The sequence below is a fragment of the Ambystoma mexicanum genome, chromosome 9 (assembly GCF_040938575.1).
Source record: "Ambystoma mexicanum isolate Mex_15411 chromosome 9, UKY_AmexF1_1, whole genome shotgun sequence".
In the NCBI taxonomy this organism is placed as follows: domain Eukaryota; kingdom Metazoa; phylum Chordata; class Amphibia; order Caudata; family Ambystomatidae; genus Ambystoma; species Ambystoma mexicanum.
The window spans coordinates 195782907-195808646 of NC_090931.1; the positions used below are offsets into that span (position 1 = coordinate 195782907).

At 45.7% G+C, this 25740-nt stretch overlaps 1 protein-coding gene across 1 annotated transcript in view; it reads left to right on the plus strand.

Annotated features, from left to right (window-relative positions):
* Window positions 1–18449, plus strand: part of LOC138487869 (palmitoyl-protein thioesterase ABHD10, mitochondrial-like) — a 42615-nt gene extending 24166 nt beyond the window's left edge. Inside the window, exons 2-5 of the mRNA XM_069614481.1 lie at window positions 3415–3604; window positions 8641–8752; window positions 9202–9339; window positions 16564–18449. Coding sequence (XP_069470582.1) covers window positions 3432–3604; window positions 8641–8752; window positions 9202–9339; window positions 16564–16908 — 768 coding nt within the window. The 5' untranslated portion in view covers window positions 3415–3431 and the 3' untranslated portion in view covers window positions 16909–18449. The remainder of the gene's footprint in view (window positions 1–3414; window positions 3605–8640; window positions 8753–9201; window positions 9340–16563) is intronic.
* Window positions 18450–25740: the final 7291 nt, after the last annotated feature.

A 25740-nucleotide genomic window follows, 5' to 3' on the forward strand; every position in this document is an offset into this window, starting at 1 on the left:
AGAACTGCAGCCGGAACATTGAGTTGGAGGCATCCTGCTCTGTGAAGCAGTGGAGATGCATACTGTAAAATTTCAATAAATAATAATTCATAACTATATGTTGTTGAGTCTAACAAATAATGAAGCACCCAAACAGAGTATTTATGCTTGGCGAGCGAGAGTTCATTTTGGAACAGCTGCAGCTATTTAGTCAGTTCGGTGTAAAGACACCCTCTGAACTGAACTCTCGTTGAGTCTGATCATTCACAAAGCATTTACATACAAGTTGAAACACAGATTACATGTCAACAGCTATTCACTTTGCTATAATTAAACTGCAGCTAGGGTCTCACATTCCCCGCTACAGCTGCTCCTAGCGATTTTAACATTATCCTGTACATGCTCCAAGACCCCCAAGCCCACGAGTTGTGACCTGGCATGGACATTCGGTGTGTTTGCAGGCTGAAGCTATTTAACACATGTTCGCAGTTAACTGTTTCAGAAGAGAATTTATGTTAAACTCTTTACAAAAACTACAAATATAATGCTTATTGCTAACAATACAGTTGGAGGCGACAGCAATTATTCATGGAATTGCCTATGCAAAGTAACCGTATGCGCAAGTCGCGGCCGTAACACCCTCGACACGCCCACACACAGAGTCATTTCAGCAATTGGAAACAGACCTTTGCGCACTCCTCAAGCTCAAAGCAATTCAACCCAGAAAAACTGCCTACAAACACCCCCAACCAGGCCAGCACCCCAGCAGGTGTGCAAGGGGTCCCCTGTCACTATTACCGCCTCATAATTCGTACCACATATCGCAAAACTCATCATTTTCAGGTACACATGCTTTCAAATGTTCCTGCATCCTGCTGCACTGCTTACGAGCACCCCCAAGTGCGATCGGAACCCTGAGTATGTGAACTCACCCCTAAATCCGATGCCCGATCTTACCACTCCAAGGAGATTCCTATGCACAAGTGTCTGTATGCCTGCCTTTGGGTGGCGGATAGATCGAGTGGATTGCATGGCCATTTCTTTGACACGAGGTTGCACACACTGAATACGCTCGGTTATGTGCATTTGTGGGTGTGCGATGGATTGCTTGCGGCCGTCCCTTGTAACGCCCACATTTTCCCTTGTTCTTCCCCATTTTGCGTGTTCCGCCCCCTACTTTGGTCTATGCGTAGGCCACAGCCATGCTCTGCGAGGTGTCTCGCGCAAGGCACTCGGTTGCTGGCAGAGACGTGCCGAGCCTGAGTGAAATCCCTGCGAAGTCCGAAAAAGTCCTGCGCAGATGATTCCATGAATTGACAAACTGAGTTTGGTGCACGGTTTGGCGCGCAATGTACCGATTTACTGTGCAAATTATTCCATGAATCAGGATTTTAGAGTCACATAGGGGCAGAACACTATGCTCATAGCCACACAAGGTATTCCAGGGACAATGAATTACAAAGAGCATAAAGGGGCATTGAAAAGTACATGGGGCAGATATGGGGCTTTGAGAGCCACATATGAGTGAAGTGAGGCAGGGACAGTGACGTGGGACAGAACTTGGACAGGGAGAGACACATGGTACTGATCTAGTGCCACAAGCAGCATGAAAATGTGCTTCAGTAGCAATGCAGGAATATTGTCGAGGCAGGTCTCATGTTTTCTCTGTCCATCAGCAGCATGAAAATATGCTTTAATGTGGTAATGTTGGTATATGCTAGTGTGCATCCACACTACATCCTAATGCCCATTTACTTTCAATCCCTTTCCCAAAGAAATGCAGAATAGTAAGACAAGCCTTGTCTGGGTTCACACCATGGGCCGCATTACGACCCTGGCGGAACGGGTTAAACGGCGCCGTAAAAGGCTACAGCGCCGTTCAACCCGTTCCGCCACATTACGAGGTCCCCTCGCGGGACACGTTAAGCACGCCTGGGAAAACCAGGCGTGCATACCGGGTCCCGCGAGGGGAAGAGGGAGCAAACAACGGGCCATCTCGTAATGGCCCGTTGTTTACTCCCTCTCCCATTCCCCTTCAGCCCTATGGGGGCTGAAATGGGAATGGGGATGAACCGTGTCCTCGAGTGAGGAATTACCGGGCCATCCAAACTCAGAATGGTCCGGTAAGTCCTCATTCCGAGGACACGGACACAGATGCGGTTTTGCCAGCAGCCATGCCGCCAATAGCGGCATGGCTACTGGCATACCTCGTAATGAGGCCCCCTGTATCTTGAAGCATTAACCTGGATTTAATAAAACTGCTGAAACACATTTCCTCACCTGTTAGTACCCGACTACATTAGAAGCAAGATGTAATTTAACTCTCTGTGTAATGATTTTATGAAGGTGCCCAGTGTCTAAGAGTTTGATGCAGTCATCAGGCTCAGAATGGGACAAAAAATAGTCACAGGCAGCCAAAAACATGCCACATTGACAAATCACAATTCATGATTTTTTTTACTGCAAACAAACGGCATTTTTGTAAATAATTCTGGCAAATTGTGTAATGTAAAAATTGTTGATCTGGAAATATTGTTTAAAACTACCAGCTGCAAAGTGCAAGAAGTAATTAAAGTAACCCACATTGACTAAAAAATATGTCCCACACTCTCCTGTCACGCCGGACGTTCAGGCATTGCCCTGCGGGCCAGCATGAGGCTGGCAGTCTTTCAATGAAAGAGTTATGCAGAACTTTTAGAGAGCTTAATGTGTTTCGCAGGTACTAGTTCCTTATCCCAATCAGAGCAGTAAGACATATATTTCCTTACATTTCAGTGTAACCCCCTGGAAACCAAAAAAGCTTGAGGGGACTGGTATAAGATCCTTGCCACTGAGCTTTTGTGTAGGTTCCGTGGTTAGGAGTTGAAGCTTGGAAGCATTTGTTTTCAGTCTGTGTGAGATTACATTATTTTTTAGATTAGATCGCTTAAGAAAGAAAAGTATTCCTACATATTTAATTTCTACAATTGCTCCACGCAAATACATTTGTATAATTATATGGGGAGCAGGATTGGTCCCAAAGAACCGTCGTGTGTGGAATTATTTTTTAAAAGTGTGTATATACAACCATGCCTGCTTTGATTTTTATTGTAACGTGGTGTTTTTAGAATGTTACTGTTATGGTATGAAAGAAGTAATGCTGAAGTCATAGTAAGGATGATGGTTCTATTTGCTGGTTACCCCTGGATATAAGCTCAACCTTGTTCATCTTTGTATGCTATGTTATGTTATGAAGCTTTTATACTGTGCCAGTCACCACCTTAGTGGTCTTAAAATGGCACTGGTACCTTGTCAGAGAAAATGGTGTAGTGTGCCCCCACACGAGATAACATATGCTTATTGTGTTTCGGTACAGTTTGTTCTCAGAGTTCTCCACGTACATTTCACAGTGTGTATTTCAAGGGTTTTATTCTTTCTCTTTCTCCCACTACCCAGTTTGATCTGTTTCCACCATGCCGCAGCTACAGTACCTGTCTAGGGGAAGCCGCCCTCGCTTGGCATACCAGCAGCTTCCCGGACGGTCCCCTGGCATCGTGTACTTACCTGGTTACCAATCTGACATGAATAACGAAAAATGCCTGGCTTTGAGGGATTTTTGCTGCTCATCAGGGCAAGCATTCCTAAGGTATTAAAAAAAGAAAATGCGTATCAGTCTGGTCCCAACCAATTGGTCAGTCCAGCACCGAAATGCTAGGCATTTCTCCTCTGAATAAGAGTACCAAGAGCAACACCAGACACGTGTTTCGGCCTAGCCGGGCCTCATCAGTGAGCCCTAGTCGGTCCTCATCATGTCAGTCTGGCCCCACCCAAGTGGGTGGGACCAGACGTATATGCATATAGATTTTTCTCCTCTGTGAAAAGTACATTGAGCTAAAACGTGGTTGTAGTCCCTCCCGAGTGGGCACCTACCTACAGAACGGGTTATTTGCCCGTGTTTGCTCTGGGTAGAGGGGCTCCCAGACCCTTTTGTGTATTCCTAAGGTATTAACCTGTCTTCTTTCATTACAAAGCATCCTACACTAACTAGATGCCACCAACAAGACTAGTGAATGGGCGGTTGCTTCCATCCTCAAGAAGGTCCTTGTTCCCTCCTCATTGCAGAATCTACCCTTGGATCCAGGCAGTGTAATCAGCAAGAGACAAATGGGTTGCTCTACAGATTAGGCTAACTTGATTTTGATGGTCATTTCTCCACAGTTTCAGGAATATTTGCTGTATTTATTTATATTAACACTTCTCTTTTGATCACTAAAGAACCTACGATAAATGAGAAATCAGATTTGACGGGAAGCAATGAGCTTCTTATAATAGGGTGAGTTTGAGTGACATTCTGACCAGGTTATTGAGGGGAGTAAATGGAACAGTCACCGGGGACAATACATGGGTGGACATGCATAGATTAAGGACAACATTAGACATGTTTAAGTGCAAGTAGGCGGTATGGGCAGCTGTGTTAGAGATGTGACCATGGAGGATGAAGTGCTAGAGTGGAGGCAGAGAAAGTGAGAGACAAAGGCAGGTTAGAGGCATGAGAAAAATGTTAGCTGAAGGCAGACAATAAGTATCTTAAGAGGGTAACTCGTAGGCAAGGAGGTAGGCTTTTAGTTTGGCTTTGAACAAATCGGTGTGGACTGTTTCTCGGATGTCCGGGGTAAGAGAACTCCATGCAAGTGGAGTGAGAAAGGGAGAAAGAGTGGAAGTGAAAGAAAGCACATTGAGGGCAAGGTGCCACGAGTCAAGGAGGCAGAGTGGAGAGTTGTTTATTGTCAACGGTTATTGGGTTTGTAGCTTGGTGAGAGAGCTATGTGTGGTTTGTGTGTTTTGTTGTGTTGATTCACTGGCACACTGGGGGTGTTTTATAGGTGGGTAGTGTGGGTTGTGTAGAAGAGAGAAGAAATGGTTAGTGGGTTTTGGGTGATCTCTGGGTTTTTGTATGTCATTGTTTTTCATTGTGTATTTATCCCTTGTTTCCGGCTTACGCTTTCCAGCAGCAGTCATTGTATGGGTTGGGCAGACTGCTCAGGAGGGTGCTTGTTGTATAGTTGGCCTATGTTTATCTCAGAGTTGAATAGCCAGGTGTTTAGTTATTTCCTGAAGGTTAGGTGGCCTTCCATCATTCTTTTTCCATCGGGATCGAGTTCCATAGTTTGGCTATTAGACAGTAGAAGGTGGTTCCTCCGAATGTTCTTTTCTCAAAGTGTCTTGTTTCTATATGGAGGCAGTGCTAGTGATGAGTGGGTATGCCTCCATTTACGCAGCAGGCAGCACGGTATTAGTATATTTGTTCAGTTTTATTTGACCGAATGTTACATTTGACCAAATTTGGCCAGTAAGATTCGATCTAATAAAACTGATCAATTAGGCTAATGAGTGCCGAAAATAGCAGGTGTTGCAGGGTGTCGCACGCTCCCTATGTTCTGCATGTATTAGCATTTGGAGGATGTGAGGGTGTCCCCCGATCCTTAATATTGGAGGGGGGGGCCTGAAAAAAAGAAGAGAAAAAAAAGAAAAAAGGACCCAACGGCGTCAGATCCGACCCGCGTTGGAGGGACCGATTTGACACTGCAGGGCTGAAGTGAACCAGGCGGCGAGATAACAGGTAAGTGGGGGGTGGGTGGTGGCGATTGAAATACATATTTTTTCAAAACCCGCAAAGCTGACCACATGCAACATCATACGATATGATGTTACATGCGGTCAGTTTTTTTTGGATCTATTTCTTTCTACCGATTTTTTTCGGTCAAACTTTCCCAAACCGCCAGCACATGTCTCTGCGGGGGCAGCACATGAATACGGCGACCCATGGTTGAGGATGCTGAGACTCTGGGGTGAAAGTAAGCAGTGGGAAGTGAGAGGAGAATGAGTCATATAGCTGGAGTTGGAAGCTGAAGAAAGCAGTGTTGGAAGAGGCATTGGGTGTGAAGGACAAGGGTGAGAACTGCAGTTCAGTGAGGAAGTGAGGAATGGTAGAAGGTTTAAATCTCCTTTTAGTAATGGGTTAGGCAAGTGGTGAGGAGGGGTCAGAGGGTGGAAAGGAGATGATGGTGGAAACAATGGAGTGATCAGCCAGGGATGTTGAGACAGTAGTGTTAGTGGCTGAGAGAGAGGTGGAGATGAATAAGAGATCCAAAGAGTTACCCCCGATGTGGAGCTTGGTCACATCAAAATGACTGAAGTTCAGATCTCTGAGAAGTGATTGGGAAAGGAATGTTAAAGTCACCTAAGGGAATGAGAGGATGTTTAGTGGAAAGAGAATCAAGGAGTAGCCCAAGTCATTCAAAGAATGGTCCACTGGGACCAGGAGGGCAATAGATGTAGTTGATGTGAGGTGGAGCAATAGTAGAGTTGGTAAATTCAAAAGAGGTTGGAGAGGACATGGCATTCGGGATTTTTGAAGCATTGAGGCAGGAAGAGACTAGGTGGCTGATGCCTCCACCTCTACCAGTTAGACGAGATGAGTGAAAGAAGGATTGTTTGGAGTCATGTAGGGCCGACAGAGTGGCACTGGCAGATGGAGAAATCCAGGTTTCAGTAATAGAAAGGAGGTCTAGGGCAGGAGAGCAGGTGACAAAGTAGTCAGTGATAAATGAAATTTTGTAGAATACAGACTGAGCATTTCAGAGTGCAACGTTTAGTTGATGCGGTAAGGAGGAGTAGAAAAGTTGAGTCTCAGAGGAAGAGAGGCCAGGTGGATGGGTTTTAGAGGAGGTATGGTTAGCTCGCATTTTTATTTGTTGAAGTAGGTGAAAGAGAGATGGAGTAGTGGTAGCTTTGAGATGTGAGTTTTATGATAGGGATTAGAAATGGGGAATTTATAGTGTGATTGGAGAAAGCGTAGAGTGAGGTGAGTAGGAGAAACAGCAGGAGTGAATGCACAATAGGTGAGTACCGCAAGGTGGAGAGACAATACAGTAACTAGCATGCTAGGCGTACTCACCCAAAGGCAAACAAAAGGATCATAGGCAAAGAGGCTGGTCAACGGCTGGTCTTCCCCTTTCACTGTTCCTCTCTTAACTTGGACTCCCCTAGGGAATTCAGAAGTGAAGTCACATGCTTTTGTCACCTGATTGCCTAGTCCATCAGTGGTTGGTCTCTCTGATTTTGTCCCTGGTGTTGCTGGGATGTGGGGATTACTTCCCTATTGGTATTTTCACAGGAGTATCTTGTGACCTTCAGCTGGAGAGTGGCCTGACTCATGATGGTGCAGAAGTGATGTCACTGGTACAAGATGGCCACAGGAAGTGACATAGCTGACTCAGGATGGCCATCGGAAGTGATGTCGCTGATCCAAGATCGCCGCAAGAAGTGATGTTACCGACCCAAGATAGCCAATCCAATATCTGTAGACTGGTGCTTTCTTGGGTAATGCCCATAAAATATAATTCAGGATAAACTAATTCGGGGTGGTACCCAGACTTTTCCAAAAACCTGTTGATAAATGGGTAAGATGTCATTAACATTTGGATTTGCCATGATTACTTTTAACAAAAGTGAGGCAAAGGATTGTGGTTGTGACTTCAAGAAGAGGGATGGGCCTATTATTATTATGGTCCTCCTTAAATCTTTACTACAAATTGGAATAAGAGATTGTGTCCAAGAATACAAGAATCCTGAATAGTATTACCATACAGAATATGCAAAATGTAGGTAACAAGTTGGCTAGACCATCATGCCTAGGTGCTCTCGATTTATTTTTTAGTATTTTGATGGTTTCCAATATACCTAATTTAGAAATAGTACCAGACCAGGACACAAGATCAACCATATGTAGACCACTAACAAGCTGCTCTTTCTTCAAAAACACTTCACTAGGTTGTTACCCATACGGTCTCACAGATGGGGTTACTCTGGGAACCGTACATTTGTGTGTCTTGAGCAGAAAGAATGGTCCAAAGTTTTTGAGTCAATCAGTTCTAAAATGTTTACCATTTGCTGCCATTTCAAGCTGGTTGTGCCTTTTTTGTGCAATGAGCCAATGTTTACAGCATTGCTTAGTTTTCAGTTTTAAATGTGCATACTGCAGCCAGGATAGACCAACTTTCGCATGAAGGCATCTCAGTTCCTGGCGCATGATCTTGATACGTTCATGTACAGCTGCATTATAATTTGCAACCACATGATTACCACTCATTTGATCCGACCTGCGGCAAGCAGAAGATCATTTTGAAGTCCAGGCTGCAGTGGTTTGCATAAAGAACTTTAGCTGTAACCAGAATAAAGTGGCCATCATCCCTGGGATTTACTGCATCCATCTGAATGTTAATTAGGTGGTTTTTGTGTTAGATTACGTTCTCATCAACTCATACGGTTTAGGACCTATACCAGCGACCAGATTTCTAACTTGCATTTGTTCTTGTGTTTCACAAAATGAGATCCAAGTACCTACCCAGCCAGTAGGGCATCCCACCAGTTTGAAGGAAGTTAGTTTAAGGCAAAGAGAAGCAAAGACAGAAGGATGGAGACCGTGAACCTTTTCAGTACTGTAGGCTATCTGGTTCTTCATGGATGGCAGGGATCATTAGAATTCTATATTGACGCTGCAGATAGACTTCCAGGACGCTCCCCCACTCCTACGAGTATTCCACTGTAGAGCAGCCTGTTTATTAATAGGTACATTGTCAGCCAATAAATTAGTCCATTTACTTTGCGTTCCTTTTCTAGGTTTGATTACAGAGGGTGCGGGAACTCTGAGGGAAACTTTGAGGATTCCATCCTTGGGCACTGGCGAGACGATGTCCTATCAGTGCTGGATGAACTCACCACTGGGCCGCAGGTATTAAACAAGGCTGGATCCATGCTCAGTGTCTGCCTGAATCCATGAGTGAGAGGAACACTGAACATTGTCTCAGAAGTGTGTATCTCTACCTCTCTCTTCACCATCCTCTCTCTCTTCACTATAACACTTTCTCTCCTGCTCATCCACTCTCTTCTCCTCCCATTCTCTTTCCATTCCCTGCCTTTCTCCTTCCGTTCCCTCCACTAGCCTCTCCTTCTATCACTATCATCCTTTCTCCACATCTATAGCTCTCCTCTCCCCCTCCTCCCTCTATCAATTCTGTTCCCCTCCTCTCCTTCTGACTCAGCTTTCTCCTCTCCTTGCAAGCAGCCTTTCCCCACTCTCACTGCTCTCTCTTCCCTCTGCTTTTCATTTTCTTTGTTCCCCCATACTTTTACTATTATGTCCTGCCTTGTTCTTTATCCACCCATTCTCTGTGTTCACAGATTCTTGTTGGCGCCAGTATGGGCTCGTGGCTCATGTACCTGGCAGCTTTGGATCGACCCCAGAGGGTAGCTGGATTAGTCGGCACAGGAACGGCAGTCAATGCCTTTATAAACCTGTTTCATTCGCTGCCTGAGGAGGTAAGGAGCTCATTTTGCCAGGGTGTTAGAAAGGGATATTGGGTAGTTGCATTGTTGAAATCTCCATCGCCTTACTTTATGGTGGTGACAATTGAAAGAGGTGCCTTTTGGGAGAACATCAGATTATGGGAAGAAAAAAAGTCTGTGAAAGGTGGTATAGGCAGGGCTGTAAGTGGGCTGGGGCTAGGTAGGGCACTGCTGGCTCTCCCAAAACTCCTATGGTAGCCCTAGCCGATCAGGCTACTAAAAACCAAAGCTTTTTTTTAAAGCCAGATGCTCTCGTGCATAAGCAGATCAGGCCACTAGAAGCCAAAGCCTTATTTTACTAAAGCCTGATGCTCTCGCGCATAGAGGAGAGCTACAGAGTTTAGAAAAAAGGCATCATTATGACCTTCGCGGAACGGGTTAACGGGCTCCGCTAATGGAGGTGGACCCGTTAAACCCGTTCCGTGAAATTACGAGGTCCCCTTGCGGGACCCGGTAAGGACGCCTGGTAAAACCAGGCATCGTTACCGGGTCCCACGAGGGGAAGAGGGAGCTAACAACGGGCCGGTCGTAATCGGCCCGTTGTTAGCTCCCTCTCCCATTCCCATTGAGCCCTATGGGGGCTCAGATGGGAATGGGGAAGGTCCGGGCCCGGGTTCCCAGAGGGAGGAATTACCGGGCCCTCCGAACTCAGAATGGCCCGGTAATTCCCCATTCTGGGAACCCGGTAAAGGAGCCTGGTTTGGCGGCAGCCATGGAGCTAATAGCTTCATGGCTATCGCCAAACTCGTAATGAAGCCCTATATATTTTGCCAGTTGTAGAGGGAGCTTTTGTAGTTTGCATACTGTTTAGATTATGTCAAGCAGCAAAGTCAATGTAGACTGATAAAGGCAGTAGGGTCTGTATCGTCGCATCACGTGTTGCCACGTTTAACAGTCCCTGATCATGTGAACAGAGGGTATCACTACATATTATCCCCACCAAAAATATCCCCATATATATGGTCGTCAGGAAAGGCCAGAGGCGATATTTTTTGGGGGGATAATTGTTGCGGTTTTTGGGAGCGGGTGTTGCAGGGGTCTCCCCCCTGCTTCTTTAAAAATAATGCAAGGGTTTCGGGGGTGGCGATATTTTTGTATGGCGATATTTTTGCGCGGATGTTAACACATGGACCTGAACAGAGTTGAGGTGAAAATGTGATTGATGAATAAAGGACAGTATGACATAGACAGTGTTCCAGCGTTGGTTTTATTATTGATTGCTTAGATCGAGTGTTGCCCATGAGGCAAGACAACACATTGGCCATGAGGCGGAAAGATATATCACATGCACCATACGCAGTGCGTCTCCCTGATGCCCTCCTGGGCGATGCGTCCCATGTTCGAGACTGCTGGAGTCACCAGTGGAGGAGAATAGGGCCTCAGAAGGGGCGCACAAAAGCAGCTGCACTGTGCGATTCTAGTGGAGCTGAAGGGCTCTGCGCCGGTTACCGGGGCAAAGGTCTGAAGGCCTGAAATGTTCCCTGCCAAGCGCACAGGGCTCCTGTGCGCTAACACTGCCCCAGCAACTCACTCCAAAGAAGGCTGAACACACTGAACACTCTTGGAGAAGAGGGTGAGGGCTCAGAACAGAGGGAGAGCAGGAGCATCATCCCGCCTCCAACACAGAGACCAACACACACACGCTACAGAGGTAAGGAGAGCACAGATAGGCACACGTGGGACGAAGAAAACCCGTGTTATAGGAGCCCCTGCCCTGGAGTACCAGTGAACAAGGAAAATTAAAGTGGACCGCCTTCTGACAAGGCCACAGAGAGGCCACCCATGCACCTACAAGGCACTCATCAGTGCACCTGCCATGGTGTTCAGTCATAACACAGCAGACACCAAACCAAAGCACACGAGATTAAAAAGATGGGTGACCAAGCACCTGATCTGCCCCTGCAGCATTAGCACAACACGTAAGGACTCTTTTCCCATACCTACACTATTCCCCTTCAACATGACAGATACCACAAACCTGGGCCCCAGATGGTCCCGGTGGATCAAGGAATATGATGTGTACCTAAACGCCCTTGGCCCACAGGAGGACAAGTGCATAACAAGTCTGCTCGCCCTAACAGTCGCCCCAGAATTAAGAGACATCGGGCCTCATTCCGAGTACGGCGCTAACCAATGGCGCTATTAACGCCTTGGTTGACGCCGTACCCGGACCGGCAGCACCTTGGTGGATGGCGGAATTACCGCCCCATTCCAAGGTTGGCGGGGCGGTAATTCCCCATTCACCAAGGCTCTTCCCCATTCCCAAATGAGCCCCCATAGGGCTCAATGGGAATGGGGAAGATGCAAATAACGGTGACCGTTCATTACGGTCACCGTTATTGGCTTGGAGGCCCCTTTGCGCCCTCGACTTTAACACCTGCTCATACTCGGAATGAGGCCCATCGTCTTTGAGTTGACTGAGGACATCAACTACACCTACCTTGACCTAGAGCGTAATCTGAATGAACACTTTGCCATCCACAAAAACGCAGGCTGTGAATGTCATATATTTCACACCACTATGCAGCTACAAGGTGTAACTATGGACATATTTGTAACACGATTAAGGGCCAAGGTAAAAATTGTGATTTTCACTTGCACTTGAACGAGGAAGCCATTAAGTCACAAGTCATTGCAGTTTGAGAATCCGTACCTTTCAAGAAAAAGCTGCTACAAAAACCTCACATCCTCGCCTAGAACGACCACGGCGCTGGAACTCCGAAGTTTCCACCATGAGCAAACTCCATATCACATGAGCAGTGACGGTTAAATAAGAGTCCCTACATAAGATCGTCATGCAATCGACCTCGACAAAAGACAATAAATCAGAGAAACTCCAAGGCTTCTGTTGCGGTTATGAATTTCCACATGAAGGAGCATGCCCAGTAATGGCACAGGAATGCTCTGTGTGAGGGAGTAAAGACCATTTCGGGTCTATGTGCCGCACTCCAAACATACCCTGATAACGCCATGCAGAATCCAAACCTCACAAATACAAGTCGCCTCTGCGGCAATCAAGGGATGAGAGACCAAGTCAGAAAGAAGGTACTACACTCAAGAAAGACATGGAACCAGATAAAAATGTTCACCATCGCCGGACGCATGTCGGAAAGGTAGGAGGCGTGTGCAACATCTACGCATAGCTACTCGATCCACAAGTAGGTTGGAGACCACTTCGAGCTCAGAAAGAAGAAGGAGGGGATATCTTTATGCCCTCGGCAACCCAACGGACGTGGCGCACAGGCCGATTCTGCCACTTACAGTGCATGAAAAACATACAAGTTCCTAATAGACTCAGGAGCAACAGTGAACGTGATGTCAGAAAGTGAATTTCCCCACCTAAAAAGGGCCCAAGTGGACATAAATGCATACAAAGGCAAACAAGTACTACCATGCATAGGGGCCTTCACCACGATCTGCAAACATAAAGATAAGTGTGACCACATCACCATCCATGTCATAGACACAGAAGCAACCTGTGGATACACCGAGCTTCCAATCGCCGATCCAGATGGGGCTCATTCACATTGTCTACCGCCTCATGGCAGGCAAGTGCATCTCACCTGCTGCGAAAGTCGAAGCGACATTCCCATCGCTATTTAGAGGAATAGGGAAACTAAATGGGTGTAAAATATGGTTGCACATCGACACCTAAATTAAACGAATGGCGCAACACTACATGGGCATACCCTTCAATATACAACACAAAATCAAGAAGGAACTACTTTCACTTATTGATGCCGAAGTGATTGAACCAACCACTGGGCCCATTCCACAGGTTTCACCAGTTGTACCAGTCCTAAAGAAAGGCCCTGAAGGGCAGATATAACCCTGCATCGACATATTTGTCTCTAACTGAGCCATACTGAGAGAAAACGGCCAGCCTCAGTGGTCGAAGTGTATGAAAAGAAGTAGTGGAACTATGTTCCCTGCTGGCCTGCCCCTGTTCCTCCACAACCCCCATCACCACGCCCCTCCCACGCGCAATTCAAACCTCAAAAACAAACACACCTGCTATTTAAGGGAATGTTCAGTGCAGTGCCCTGAAGTGCAAGTTTTAACTTCTTCCTACATTTTTATGTTAAAACAATACCATTCTGGAATGGTTTCTTTTTAAAATAAAAGTATAGGAACAGTTAAACTTAAATAAAAGTGGAGGGGCACTGCTCCCAACCGCTCCCACCCACTTTGACCACTGACCAATTTCCAAGCATCACTGACACGATGCATCTGTTAATGGTGCCAGAGTATTTTCCCGACTGGACCTAAACAAAGGGTACCATCAGGTTGAGATGAGTGAAGCATCTAGTTATATTACAACATTTACGACACACCTGGGGCTATTCCGTTATAGGAGGCTGAACTTTTGGATATCTTCAGCGACGGAAATATTCCAAGAGGCGATCATAAAGGTCATATGCCACATACTGCACCGTATCAACTATAGTGATGACATACTTATATTTGGAAAGTCACAAGAATCCCATGATGCCACCCTGCTGAACATTTGCAAAGCATTGAATGATGCCAACCTGACGCTCAACAAAGAGAAGTGCGCATTTAACAAATCCACGTTGAAATTCTCCAGCCACACATTTTCAGAGCAGGGTATTGAACTTGACCCAGACAAAATCAGAGCTTTGACCAAGGCCCCACACCCCTCGAATATAGCACAGGCCTGCTCATTTCTAGGACTTGCAAGCTACTGCATGCGCTACCTCCCTGACTTTGCCTCTACCAGCGCCCCATTAAGGACGATGATGAAAAATGACAACCTATGCACCGAGCGGCTTTCAACAAGATCAGGAGAGACATCACAACAGTTGTGTGCATGTCGAACTTCGACCCCAACCTGCACACCGAAGTGACAGTAGATGCAAACAACATTGGGCTTGGTGCCATCCTAGCACAACACTCCAGAAGCGACCATGCTCCGAGAAAGATCGTATCGTACGACAGAAGAAGCTTGACTGATGCCGAACAGCGCTGAAAAATAAAGCCTTGCAGTCGTGTGGGCGTGCAAACATTTTCATTTTTTTTTTCTTCGGCAAGCCTTTCACTATCATTACAGACGACAAGAATACAGTTTCAACATTATTTGCAAACCGTGTAAGCATGATAACCCAGCAGATTTCCTGTCCCGGTCATCCCCAGACATGCCCACAATCATCGAGTGATCGAGCTGAAGGTTATGTCAACTACATAGTACACCACGAAAGGCCACAGACAATCTCACTAGAGCAACTGACACAGTGTACATCAGAAGACCCAACACTGGAACTAGCCACGTCCTGCATTCACATTGGGAGCAGGCAATTGATATCAGACTTCTGAACATGATAGCGCGGGTGAAAGACGAGCTAACTATCTCTCCATCCAACCTGATCCTCAAAGGTGGAAGGATAGTAGTATCGGTACCCCTTCAACAACAGATAGTGGATGTAGCACATGAAAGCCACAGAGGGACAGTATTGACGAAAAGATAGCTAAGGAAGAAAGTATGGTTCCCTGTAATGGACAGCATGATCGAAAGCACACGCCACTCGTGTCACATATGCCTCAGTCTACAGCCACACACTTCCCCAGAGCCCCTGTAAATAATGGCACTGCTCGACTAGTTCTGGGAGGAAATGGCCAATGACTTCTTAGGTCCCCTTTGATCAGGTAGCTACACTCTAGTGGCCCTAGACGAACACTCCAGATACACGGAAATCGAAATTCTGCCATCCACCACAGCCACACCTGTATTAGAGGAATATTCTCAACATACGGCATCTCAAAAATAGTGAAATTGGACCCCCGTTCACAAGTAGCGATTTCAAGAACTTCGAAATATACATTGGTTTCCACCACGGGAAGGTCACCGCGCTGTGGCCCCAAGCAAACGGAGCAGACAATCTACCAGCTCCTACACGACTATCATAACACACCACACAACTCCACAGGGGAGTTGATGTTTGGCTGCTCTGTGCATATGAGACTTCACACACACACACAGAAAAGAGATGAACGAGGATCATGAGGTCCGAAGAAAGGACAATGAAGTGAAAGAGAAAATGAAGGAGTACGCAGACCATACACGAAGAGCCCTTGCGTCACACCTCCAGCTGTGTGAAAGTGTCCTAGTGAAACAAACCGTCTCTCACAAAGGCATGACATGATTTCACCCGCGGCCACTGGTCGTGACATGAGATCCATGATCCGTGAGGAGATCCATGATCACTGCTACGAGAGCAGACAAACGAGTAACATGCAATGCTTCCTTCTTCAGGAGGGTGAAGTAAGAGCTACAGGAGGGAGAAAGAGAAGGAAGTAAATATGAGGAAGAGGACAGGAAGAGTCAGGATATACAGTTGATGAGGAAGAGTCATAGGTCGAGAGGAAGGTCAACCCAGGAGGAGAGCAAGGTTAAGAACATCCACGATCAGATAGACCACCCCACTGGGTCATTAATCCACCCAGAAGATGGATTGAGGAAATGGGCAAGGACATTGATATTTTGGGGGGGGGTGTAGTGTTGCATCACAGACAACACGTGATGCTAGTCACGTGTGACAGTCCCTGGTCATGTGACCCGCATTGAGTTGATAACATCATTGATGAATAAAGAGCAGTACAACATGGAATGTGCACCAGTGTTGGTGTGATTATTGAGTGCATGAGCGAGTGTTGCCCATGAGACAAGACAACACAGGGTCGGTGGAGGCTTCAGAGGCTGTGGGGCTTCTGTAGGCTGCAGAGGCAATCAACACTAATGTAGGTAGAAATGTTCTACAGAGGCTGCAGGGGAACAGCATAGTCTATTTAGGAAGGATGCAGCAGCACCACTGAATGTTGCTGTAGGCGGAGAATGGCCTGTGCTGGCTGCGGTAGGGAAGAGTTGTCTCCCTCTCTAACCCTGGATTCAAACTGTTACCCATTGCACAGCAGTGCATAGCTGCTGCAATCGAGTATGTTTTCTTCTAATGGCTTTGTAAATACCTAATGTTTGGAAAACCAGGTTGCTGCGCAGGTCAGCCTTCCCTGTCTAATCTGCTTGCTATCCCAATGGTAAGGTACAGCGATTTACTCAGAGATTTACCTTATAGGCCTTCAGTCAAATCTGTAATCGTTTGATGACTAAAAGTGTCAGGATTGCAGGGGAATCTGTGAGATTGCACTGCCCCATTAACTTCTGTAATTATTGTCACCCGCTAGGTGCAGCAAGACGTTGCAAGCAAAGGATTCTACACTTATCCCATGACTGGTAGCGAGACCGGATACTCCAAGTTTACATACGCGCTCTTGCAGGAAGCGGAGAAGCACGGCATCACGCAAAGCCCCATCCCAGTCACGTGCCCGGTGCGAATGCTGCATGCATTGGATGATGACGTTGTCCCGTGGCGCAGATCCGTGGAGGTGGCAGAACGGCTGGAAAGCCGGGACGTCAGCGTCATCTTGCGCACTCATGGTGGCCATACTTTAATCGACAGCAACAGCTTGGGGCAGCTTCTGGCTATTGTCAAAGAACTTATCAACAGCATAGCCACCAACCAAAGTTGATTGTGACAACAAAATAAAAGAAAAGTGGTTTATCACATGCAACGAAACACATTAGGGACAAGGAGAAACCGATGCGATATTCAGAAGTGGTAATGTGGGGAATCAAAAAGCAGGGCAGCACACACAAGTGTACGAGTTCAGTGGAGAGGGTAACATTTAGAATCTGGGGCAAATAAAAGGTCAGTGTTATGAGCAATACAACTGCGACTCAGTTAAATCGTAGGCAAACTGTCACTTTAATGCACAAGGGGTCACTGCTGCAAATGGACAGAATGTACTCTGAGAACCCTCTGTGCAGTGCCGGCCCCAGGTCTGCCAGGGCCCGGTGCAAGATTTTTTGGCGCGCCCCTGCTGGGTGACGTGATTCTTTATTAGGGGCTGGGCCAGACCTATATTTAAGTTTACAGGACAACGAGCTGGAGGCAAGGCGCCCTTTATTTGCTGCTTCAGGGGGGCACCATGGTGTGGACGCACCCCCTGGGCACACCTTTAGCCGTCGTTGCCTTTGTGCAGGGTGGTTGGGGAGCCCCAGTGCAGATCTAGCAGAGCAAGACCTCCTCAAGGTACCAAATGAAGTGTAGCTCAGGGACAGAGTGCTGCGATTTGCATAAAAGCAAAGAGCATTTTGGGAACATAAGAATGACCACAGAATTGTGCATTTGAAACATGTCTAGGCTAGTGATTAAAACATGAAACCCTTATTAGCAAGCAATACAAACCTGTCTCTCTGCTAATTTAATTTGTCACCATTCCCACTGTAACCGATAAAAGTCTGTAAACCACAACATGTATAGTTTGGCCAGTACACATCCATGGATGTGGGGTTTGGGCGGTGTCCATGCAGAGCTGGTAAATCCCTTACAGTGGGTCTACTGAAGAAACACTTATGGGTGACAGAGCCTCAGCTCAGAAGCAGATTTTGGAGACTGCTATGCTAGCTAGGTGGGTTTGGCCTCAGCACCTCAGAGCAGTGCTGTCTTGTTCCTGCCCAATTCCTCCCCTGGGAATAAGTGAAACACATTAAGTGATCGAGCAATGGAAGTAGATTAAAGAGACACTGTATTCACTGGTTTTGTTTGTGATCAGTTAGAAGACCCACACAGTGGGTCTGCATGAGCCAGCGTTATTTCAATTGATTCTGTTATAGCTATAGCAACTGGACAGTGCTCCACAGCTGATATTGCCTGGCCCACCCTCATGAAAAGTACGTTAGTTCAGCAATGTTGGGGGACTACAGGACACCGCATGGTTGCTGATCATGTTGTTCTCCAGATATTGTGGACACGATTACATCTCAAGTGGGCTACCAATGAATCATTGCAATGTTCAAAGTTACAGTCCCTGCTAATGAGAAAACTATTCAAGATTTTGAGAAACAGACAAGGAGTATGTCAATGCTGACAACTCAGATTTTCCATACTAACGTTATAGAAAGTCATCATTCTTATTTATATATTATTGTGTTGCAGTTAAACTGTGTACAATATAAAATATTAATAAACATTCCACATATAAAATATTATTAATTGTTACAATGTGTGGACTTCCAAATACACATTCTAAAATTCATTTCAAAATCATACACGTGTGCATTAGTCATAATTTGACAGAATCGAAAGTGCAATAGTACATAGCATGAATTTCACAAGGTTAACATCTCTGTTGCTCCGTGTTCGTGATCTATCAATTTCAGAGGTCAATGGTCAATTTGTAGTCTAAATCTAACAGTTGAGAGACGGTCAACCATAGTCGATGCATTGCTATATGCATACCTTTTTCCTTGAAGTATTCACGCAGGATCTCCAGAAAGCTGTAACTTTAATGGACTCTAGGTCATGAACATATTCCCTAAAATTGCTTCTGTGCATTGGACCTAATTTACAGCACTCTGTTAATACATGCCTAGCCGTTTCTAATATCTTTGGGATCCTGCAGATTCGACAGCATCCGTCTGTAATTGGCAGTTTTAAAGCAGGTCCCAGAACTGAGAGCAAGAAAAGTCTTTTGATACGAAGTAGTAGGACAAATCTGTGTAAGTTCTTAGACGGGAATTGCACCAGGTATGATTGCGGTTTCTACACCTTGAGTAACCAAAAATCCTTTCAGTGTTAGTCTAGGGCAAAACAAAAAGTGTACCCCATTGCACTGCATTGTAAGAGGCATTGTACAATGATAAAAGTTACCAAGTGAAAACACGTTACTGAAAGTAGTAGCAAAGTCGCAAGACTAAGGGAAACAATATTTCCCAGTACTGACAGCCTTAAGGACTTGTCAGTTTCAAAAGTCAGTACTGCAAAAAGAGCAGGTCAGCATCAAAATAAAAGCAAAACGTTTGGGGGTCCATAAAGATGGAAGGAAAGGTGCAGTAAAGAGAAATCTTTCCTAACACATGCCCACAATGCTGTCTGGACTATACTGCACTGATGATCCCTAATAAGGGTGAAACCAGGTATGTAGTTGTCTTGGCAGCCTTGCAAATGTCTGTCTTGGTTTGATTAAGCTTTGTATAAAGTAGCACTGCCTTCTTAGACAAAGACAATTTCGTGGAGAAAAAGGACTGCGATTGAGCTAATTTGCATACCCACAATGCCTTGCTGTTGTGGCTCTGAAATGGAGGTGAACTTCCAGCGTTTGCTTTTTTTTTTTTTTAACAGGACCTGAGGTAGGTGCACTGTAGTTATGGTTAAAAGTTGGTCAACCCATAGGAAGAACACTTTTTGGATGGCTTATAACTTTGGTATCGTTCAACGTATCCTCACCAAACTTAGCAAAAAAAAAGTATATGACACCCCCGGAATGATTATGTGAAGTTTGGGGCAGTTTCGTCCAGGGGGACAACGTTATAGGGAGGATCCCAAAATGTGTGGTAATTCCAATAGACGCAATGGCAAAAAAAAAGGTTTGCTAATGCCTTCAGCCCAAACTGCTTGACAGACTTTCACTTATTTTTCAGCCAGGATCAGCGGGTTGGTCCCAAAGTGTGCTTTTGTAAATTTGGTATAAATCCATCCAGTGGTTTTTTAAATAAATTACCAAAAAGTAGGTTGAAAAAAATTCATAATATCTGGGGCTGCTCCGCAGAGTCACTTCCTGATTCGGAGTCCCCGAACACGTCTGAACCAATCAGGGGGTGGCGTGATGTCTAGGGACATCGTACGCACCCTCTGATTGGATGTTGAAAAACGTGAACGTTTGAAAGGGGTGCCATGTTGGATTTGCGAACAGCGCCCGTAGTTTGCGGACATTGCGGTAAAAACATATTTAAAAACACATTGCACTTGTCAAACAAATGAAACTATCTCTGGGGAGGTGAGGGGTGATGAGAATGGGATGCGATATGGGCATAAAAAGCCAAAAATTGGGGTTTCTTTCCAGTGGCGTCGCCAAGAATCAAATTTAGGAGGGGCACAGAGGGGGCCAAAGACAAAAGTAGGGGGGCACAGACAAAGATAAGGGGAGAACATGGTCACTGCTTGTCTTAGGTAGGGGGGGCACAAGGAGGGCACAGAGTTTCACAGGGTGGGCCCCGGACCCCCCAGACCCTTCTAGCAACGCCACTGTTTCTTTAATCTCCAAAGTCTGTAAACAACTCAGAATTTCGGGGACATTCCTGTGATGTTCGCCATGACCCGGACAATCTAGCAACTGGCCATGGCTAGCTACTGGCCATGACCACGAGGGGCCAGCAATGGGTTTAAAGTGGGCATGGCCACAAGGGTCCGGCTATGTGGTAAGGTTTTTCGAAATTGGGACAGGTTTGAATGGGAAAATAAATTCTACCCTTGGCTACAGCCCGAAGTGCTGGATAGGATTGCAGGAAACATTCGCGAGGAGCATCAGCAAGGACCTCAAAGCATGGTTTTGCAAATCTGTGCTGTGTTTTACTCTTTTGAAAGTGTCAAAAACTAAGTACAAAAATAGTGATATAACTTGGCTGCCTGGACAGTGGTCCTGGCCCTCGGCAAGGTTTAATGTCTACTCTGATTTGCCTGTTGGGGAATGTGGCATGGCCAAAGCCCATGCCCCATGGATTGTGAAGACTGGTCATGGCTGCAAACCATGAGCACTGTCCATTGGTCACATTATGAAGCTATAGTGGACACTGATCTTGGATGCAGGGGTGGTTTGGTGGGGCTGGGGTCATGCTCAAGCCTCATGCCCTGGGCAATTCAACCATGACTTGCATTCCCAGCATGCGCTGCTGATAGCGAGCGACACACATCAGTAGGCATTGCAAAAAATATGTTTCTTAAAGGAGGTTTACAATTCTTTGATATATGTTAAAAGAGGAACTATTAAGAACTTATATACAGTGATGTAACATCATGACACATTTTCATTCATAAAAACCTATGAAATTCACAGAAAAAAACATTGTTAAAGGGATGTTATGGATCAGTTACACTAATAAAAACCTATGAAATCCAGTGAAAAAAACGTTGTTAAAGGGACGTTATGGTTACAAGTAAAACCAAAACCCCCCAGAAATGTACCATTTATGGTAAGCTAAGCAACCATAACTCCTGCCACCACCGTACACTGCTAAGACTAACACATGGGACATCAGAGATGACATCACAAATGTAATTGATGACATCACACTATCCTTCCTCAGCACCTGCCCCACATTTGCAGATTTTGGGCCTGATCACAACCTCGGCGGTAACGCTAACGCTATTAGCGCGGGGGCTATTAGCGCGACCGCCATAGCCCCCGGCGCTAATAGCACGGGATCACGAGTTCGGCGGACTTGGAAGTCCCCATTCCCCATTGAGCCCATTCGGGAATGCCCCATTCCCCATTGGGCTCAATGGGAAAAATTTGCGCTCTTACCGCCGGCGGATTTCCCGCTGGCGGTAATAGCGCGAATTTTCAGCGGATTTCCCCCCAGCCAAGAGCTGCGGCGAAATCCGCGGAAGCCCTGATTCAGAGGACCCTTAAATCCGGCGGTAATAGCACTACCGCCGGATTTAAGGGTTACCGCCGAAGACATGATGAGGCCATGTGGGGTACCACAGGGCTCTTCATTGTCTCTGCTGCTTTTTAACTTATATGTGCGTCTTCTGTCTACTTTAATTGAGTTGTTGGGTGTTCGTTTCACTACTTACGCCAATGTCATTCAATTGATTTTTGAATTGAACACCTTAGCGTCTGATCCTCTGTCTAAGCTTAGATTCTGCCTTAGTGAGATCGACCGCTGAATGTCACAGAACTGGCTGAAATTCAATGGCTACAAAAGCAAGATTATGGTGGTCGGCCTTCCAGAGTCACATGCTCTTTGGCAGTGTGATTTTTTGCCTGGCTCATTGGGACCTTGCTCTTCTCCGAGCCTCTTGGTTAAGAGTCTATGGGTGAAGCTGCTGCCTTCAGGCTCTAGTGAGGGACAGATTGCAGCAGTTTGCAAGACAGGTTTTTGCAAACTGAGGCTTCTCGGTAAAGTACTCCCCTTCGTGAATGTGCAGCTCCGGACATCCGTGGTTACGGCTTCCATTGCAGGTGCCCTAGATTATTGTAATGGGATTTATTTGGGCCAACCTGATTTCTTGGTTCATAGGCCTCAAGTTCTTCAAAATGCTCCTGCACTTCTGGCGTTAAATGCCCCATTTCGGTCTTCGGCTTCGCAACTGTTGGCCAAACTCCATTGGCTCCCAGTTAAGAATCACATTAAGTTTAAGATATTGGGCCTCATTACACGGTAGGCGGAGAACCATGGCGCTATTAGCGCCATGGTTCATGCCGGTAAAATACCGGCACCGCCTTGGTGGAAAGGGGAATTACCACCCCATTCCAAGGTTGGCGGGGCGGTAATTCCCCCTTCCACCATTGCCCTTCCCCATTCCCATTTTCGCCCCATAGGGCTCTATGGGAATGGGGAAGGTGCTAATTACGGCACCACAAATTGCGGTACCGTAATTAGCTCCCTGGTGCCTTTGCGGGTTGGTTTTTAACGCCTGCAAAAAGCAGGCGTTAAATTCCCCAACCCGCAAAGGGACCTCGTAGTAAGGCGGTAAGGGTTTACCGGTACCGGTAAAATACTGGTACCGGTAAACCCTTACCGCCTACCGGGTAATGAAGCCCATTGTGTATGGTTCATTGTGCTGTTGCTCATTCTGGGCCCTCTTTTTTACAATCTAAACGGATCCCCTATGTGCCTGTGCGATTTCTACGATCCTCGTCGGCCAATTTACTGGAAGTCCCTCGGTTTCGCAGAGCTTGTGCCGGAGGCCGTTCTCATTGCTTGCCCCACTTCTGTGGATTTCTCTCCCAGGCACTTTAAGGGAGATCCCCAACCATCTTTGGTTTCACAGAGCACTCAATACTTTTTTGTGTTGATTTAGGTGGGCCCTGTGTCTCCTCGCTTCGTAGTGCTCCTTCTCTTTACCTCCTACTGGTTTGGCTAGCACCCAGATGCCTTTTGGCCGTGTTCTCATGCTCTGCACATCTCTTTACATTACATTACATTACTGGTGACAACACATATGAAATTAATTTTGATGAAAAGTCCCTACAAGGGGTTGTGTTTGTGATGTTGGTAACAAGATGTCATTGGTCATCAGGAGACCTATCATGAACTACTTAATGTATTAACGAATTTACTCATCTAAACAAAACATTATATTGGAGTGTTGTTGTTAATACCGGAACCTAATTATACATACAGATAGGCAATGGCTGCAGCATGCACCATAGTAGTACAATATTTTTAATCTGGTAATTTTGAATAGTAAAATAATGAATGGCACCTTATCAGAGTTTTGAGTAATGTTAAACATGGAATAAATCGCTAATAATTCAAGATTTACTACATACTTGTGTTACTACAAACAATACATATGAAGACCCAAGATCAGAGGCACATCAGAGGCACATACAGTGAAACTAAAGAAAGGAAAAAAGAAACAACATCACCAGAAAATGCCAATAACATTAAAGTTCATCGTCATGGATACAAAGGAATTGTTTGTTTGAGGCCTGCCTATTGCCCCATGTATGTGCACCTTGAGCTGAGACCAAACCGTAAGGAAAGTACTTTGACTGTCAGCGAACAAAAACGCCTGGCTTAGATATGTCAGTGAACAAAAGCAAGTGACCCAGATATGAGATGTCGTCAGTGATGTCATCAATGCCATTTGTGATGTCATCTTTTATATCCTGGATATTAGTTTTAGCAGTGCACAGGGATGGTGCGAGTTATTGTTGCTTAGCTTACCATAACTGGTGAATTTCTGGGGCTTTTCGGTTTTACTTTTAACCATAACGTCCCTTTAACAACGTTTTGCCACTCAATTTCATTGGTTTTTATTAGTGCAACTTAACTATAACGTCCCTTTAACAAGGTTTTTTCACTGAATATATATATACAGGCCCTGCAGTAGTGGCCCAGTAGTTATGGTTAAATTGCTCAACTCAAAGAAAGTTACATTTTTGGGTGGCTTATCACCCCTCCCCCTGGACGGATCTTCACCAAACTTTACCAAAAAAAAGTACATGCCCCCCTCGAAATTATTCTGCTAAGTGTGGTGAGGTTTCGTTCAGGGGACGGAAAGTTATAGGGGGTCTCAAAATGTGTGGAAATCCTCATAGATGCAATGGAAAAGAAATTTTGCTCACGCCTACAGCCCAAACTGTTGGACAGATTTTCACCAAATTTGCACCCGGAGCGGAGGCTTGGTCCTGAAAGCATGCTTTTGTAGATTTGGTGTAAATACGTCCAGTAGTTTATTTTAAAAGGATAAAAAGTAGGTAAAAACAATTAGTGATACCTGCATCCGGTCCGCAGACTCACTTCATGATTTGGGGTCCACGGACACGTCTGGGCCAATCAGAGGGTGGTGTGATGTTCGCAGACATCATAAGCACCCGCTGATTGGATGATGAAAAACGTGTGGTGTACCATATTTTTGGAAACGGTCGCATGTTGGATCCGCGGACATTTGGAAAATACATTTGGGGTTATTTGGTGGTCGTAAGAGGGGCTGGAAAGGGTGGGGGGTGGAATATACTTGATATGGAGCTGTTTTTATAGGTGAAAAGGGGGTTTGCAGGTGCAGCCGCAAACGCGCTCAATTCTTACTGTCCGCTGACATTATATGGATGGCAGGGGGTATTGGGTGAGTTTTGTTATTTGAAGGTGTATTGTACGTACTTGTTATATGGTTTAATTCAAGTGTGGTGGTTGTGGCCAGTGGCCAGTGGCAACACATAGTATAGTAATATGTGTATAGTAATTATAGGTACTGTAGGGGGAGTATACAGTATTTGTAATATGGTGAAATTATACAATTAAAGTCTGTATGGTATTTATGATTGTAGTACAATTGAGGATAGTGCTCCTTGATGTGTCCTCCGCCTTTCACACTGTCAACCATTGTATCATCATTAAACGGTTACATGATATCTCTAGCATTATGGACCAGGCACTGAACTGGCTGATCTGTTTTCCTCATTAACCACCCTTTCCAGCTGCAACTGGGTTGTTTGTACTCCACCACTACATTGTGTACCCACAAAGTACCTCAGGGTTTTATCCTATGATTGTAGCTCTTCCATAACTATTTCGTTCCTCTGGCTGACTTGATGTTCTTCTTCTTTTCTCATTTCCAGTGTTATGTTAATGACACACAGCTTTTCTTAAACTTCCCTGAACTCATTTTTTCTCCTTGTTTGTTATCCCTGATTGTCTGCCCGCCATAGAGGCATTGTGTGCGGCTAACAATCTCTGTCTCAATGCCAGTAAGACGGAGATCTTTCTTATTGTAACACATGCGCCCTGTTTTTCTCCTACCCTCTAGCCGCTGTCTTTGGGTCCTCTACTCTCAACATTCTGTGAGG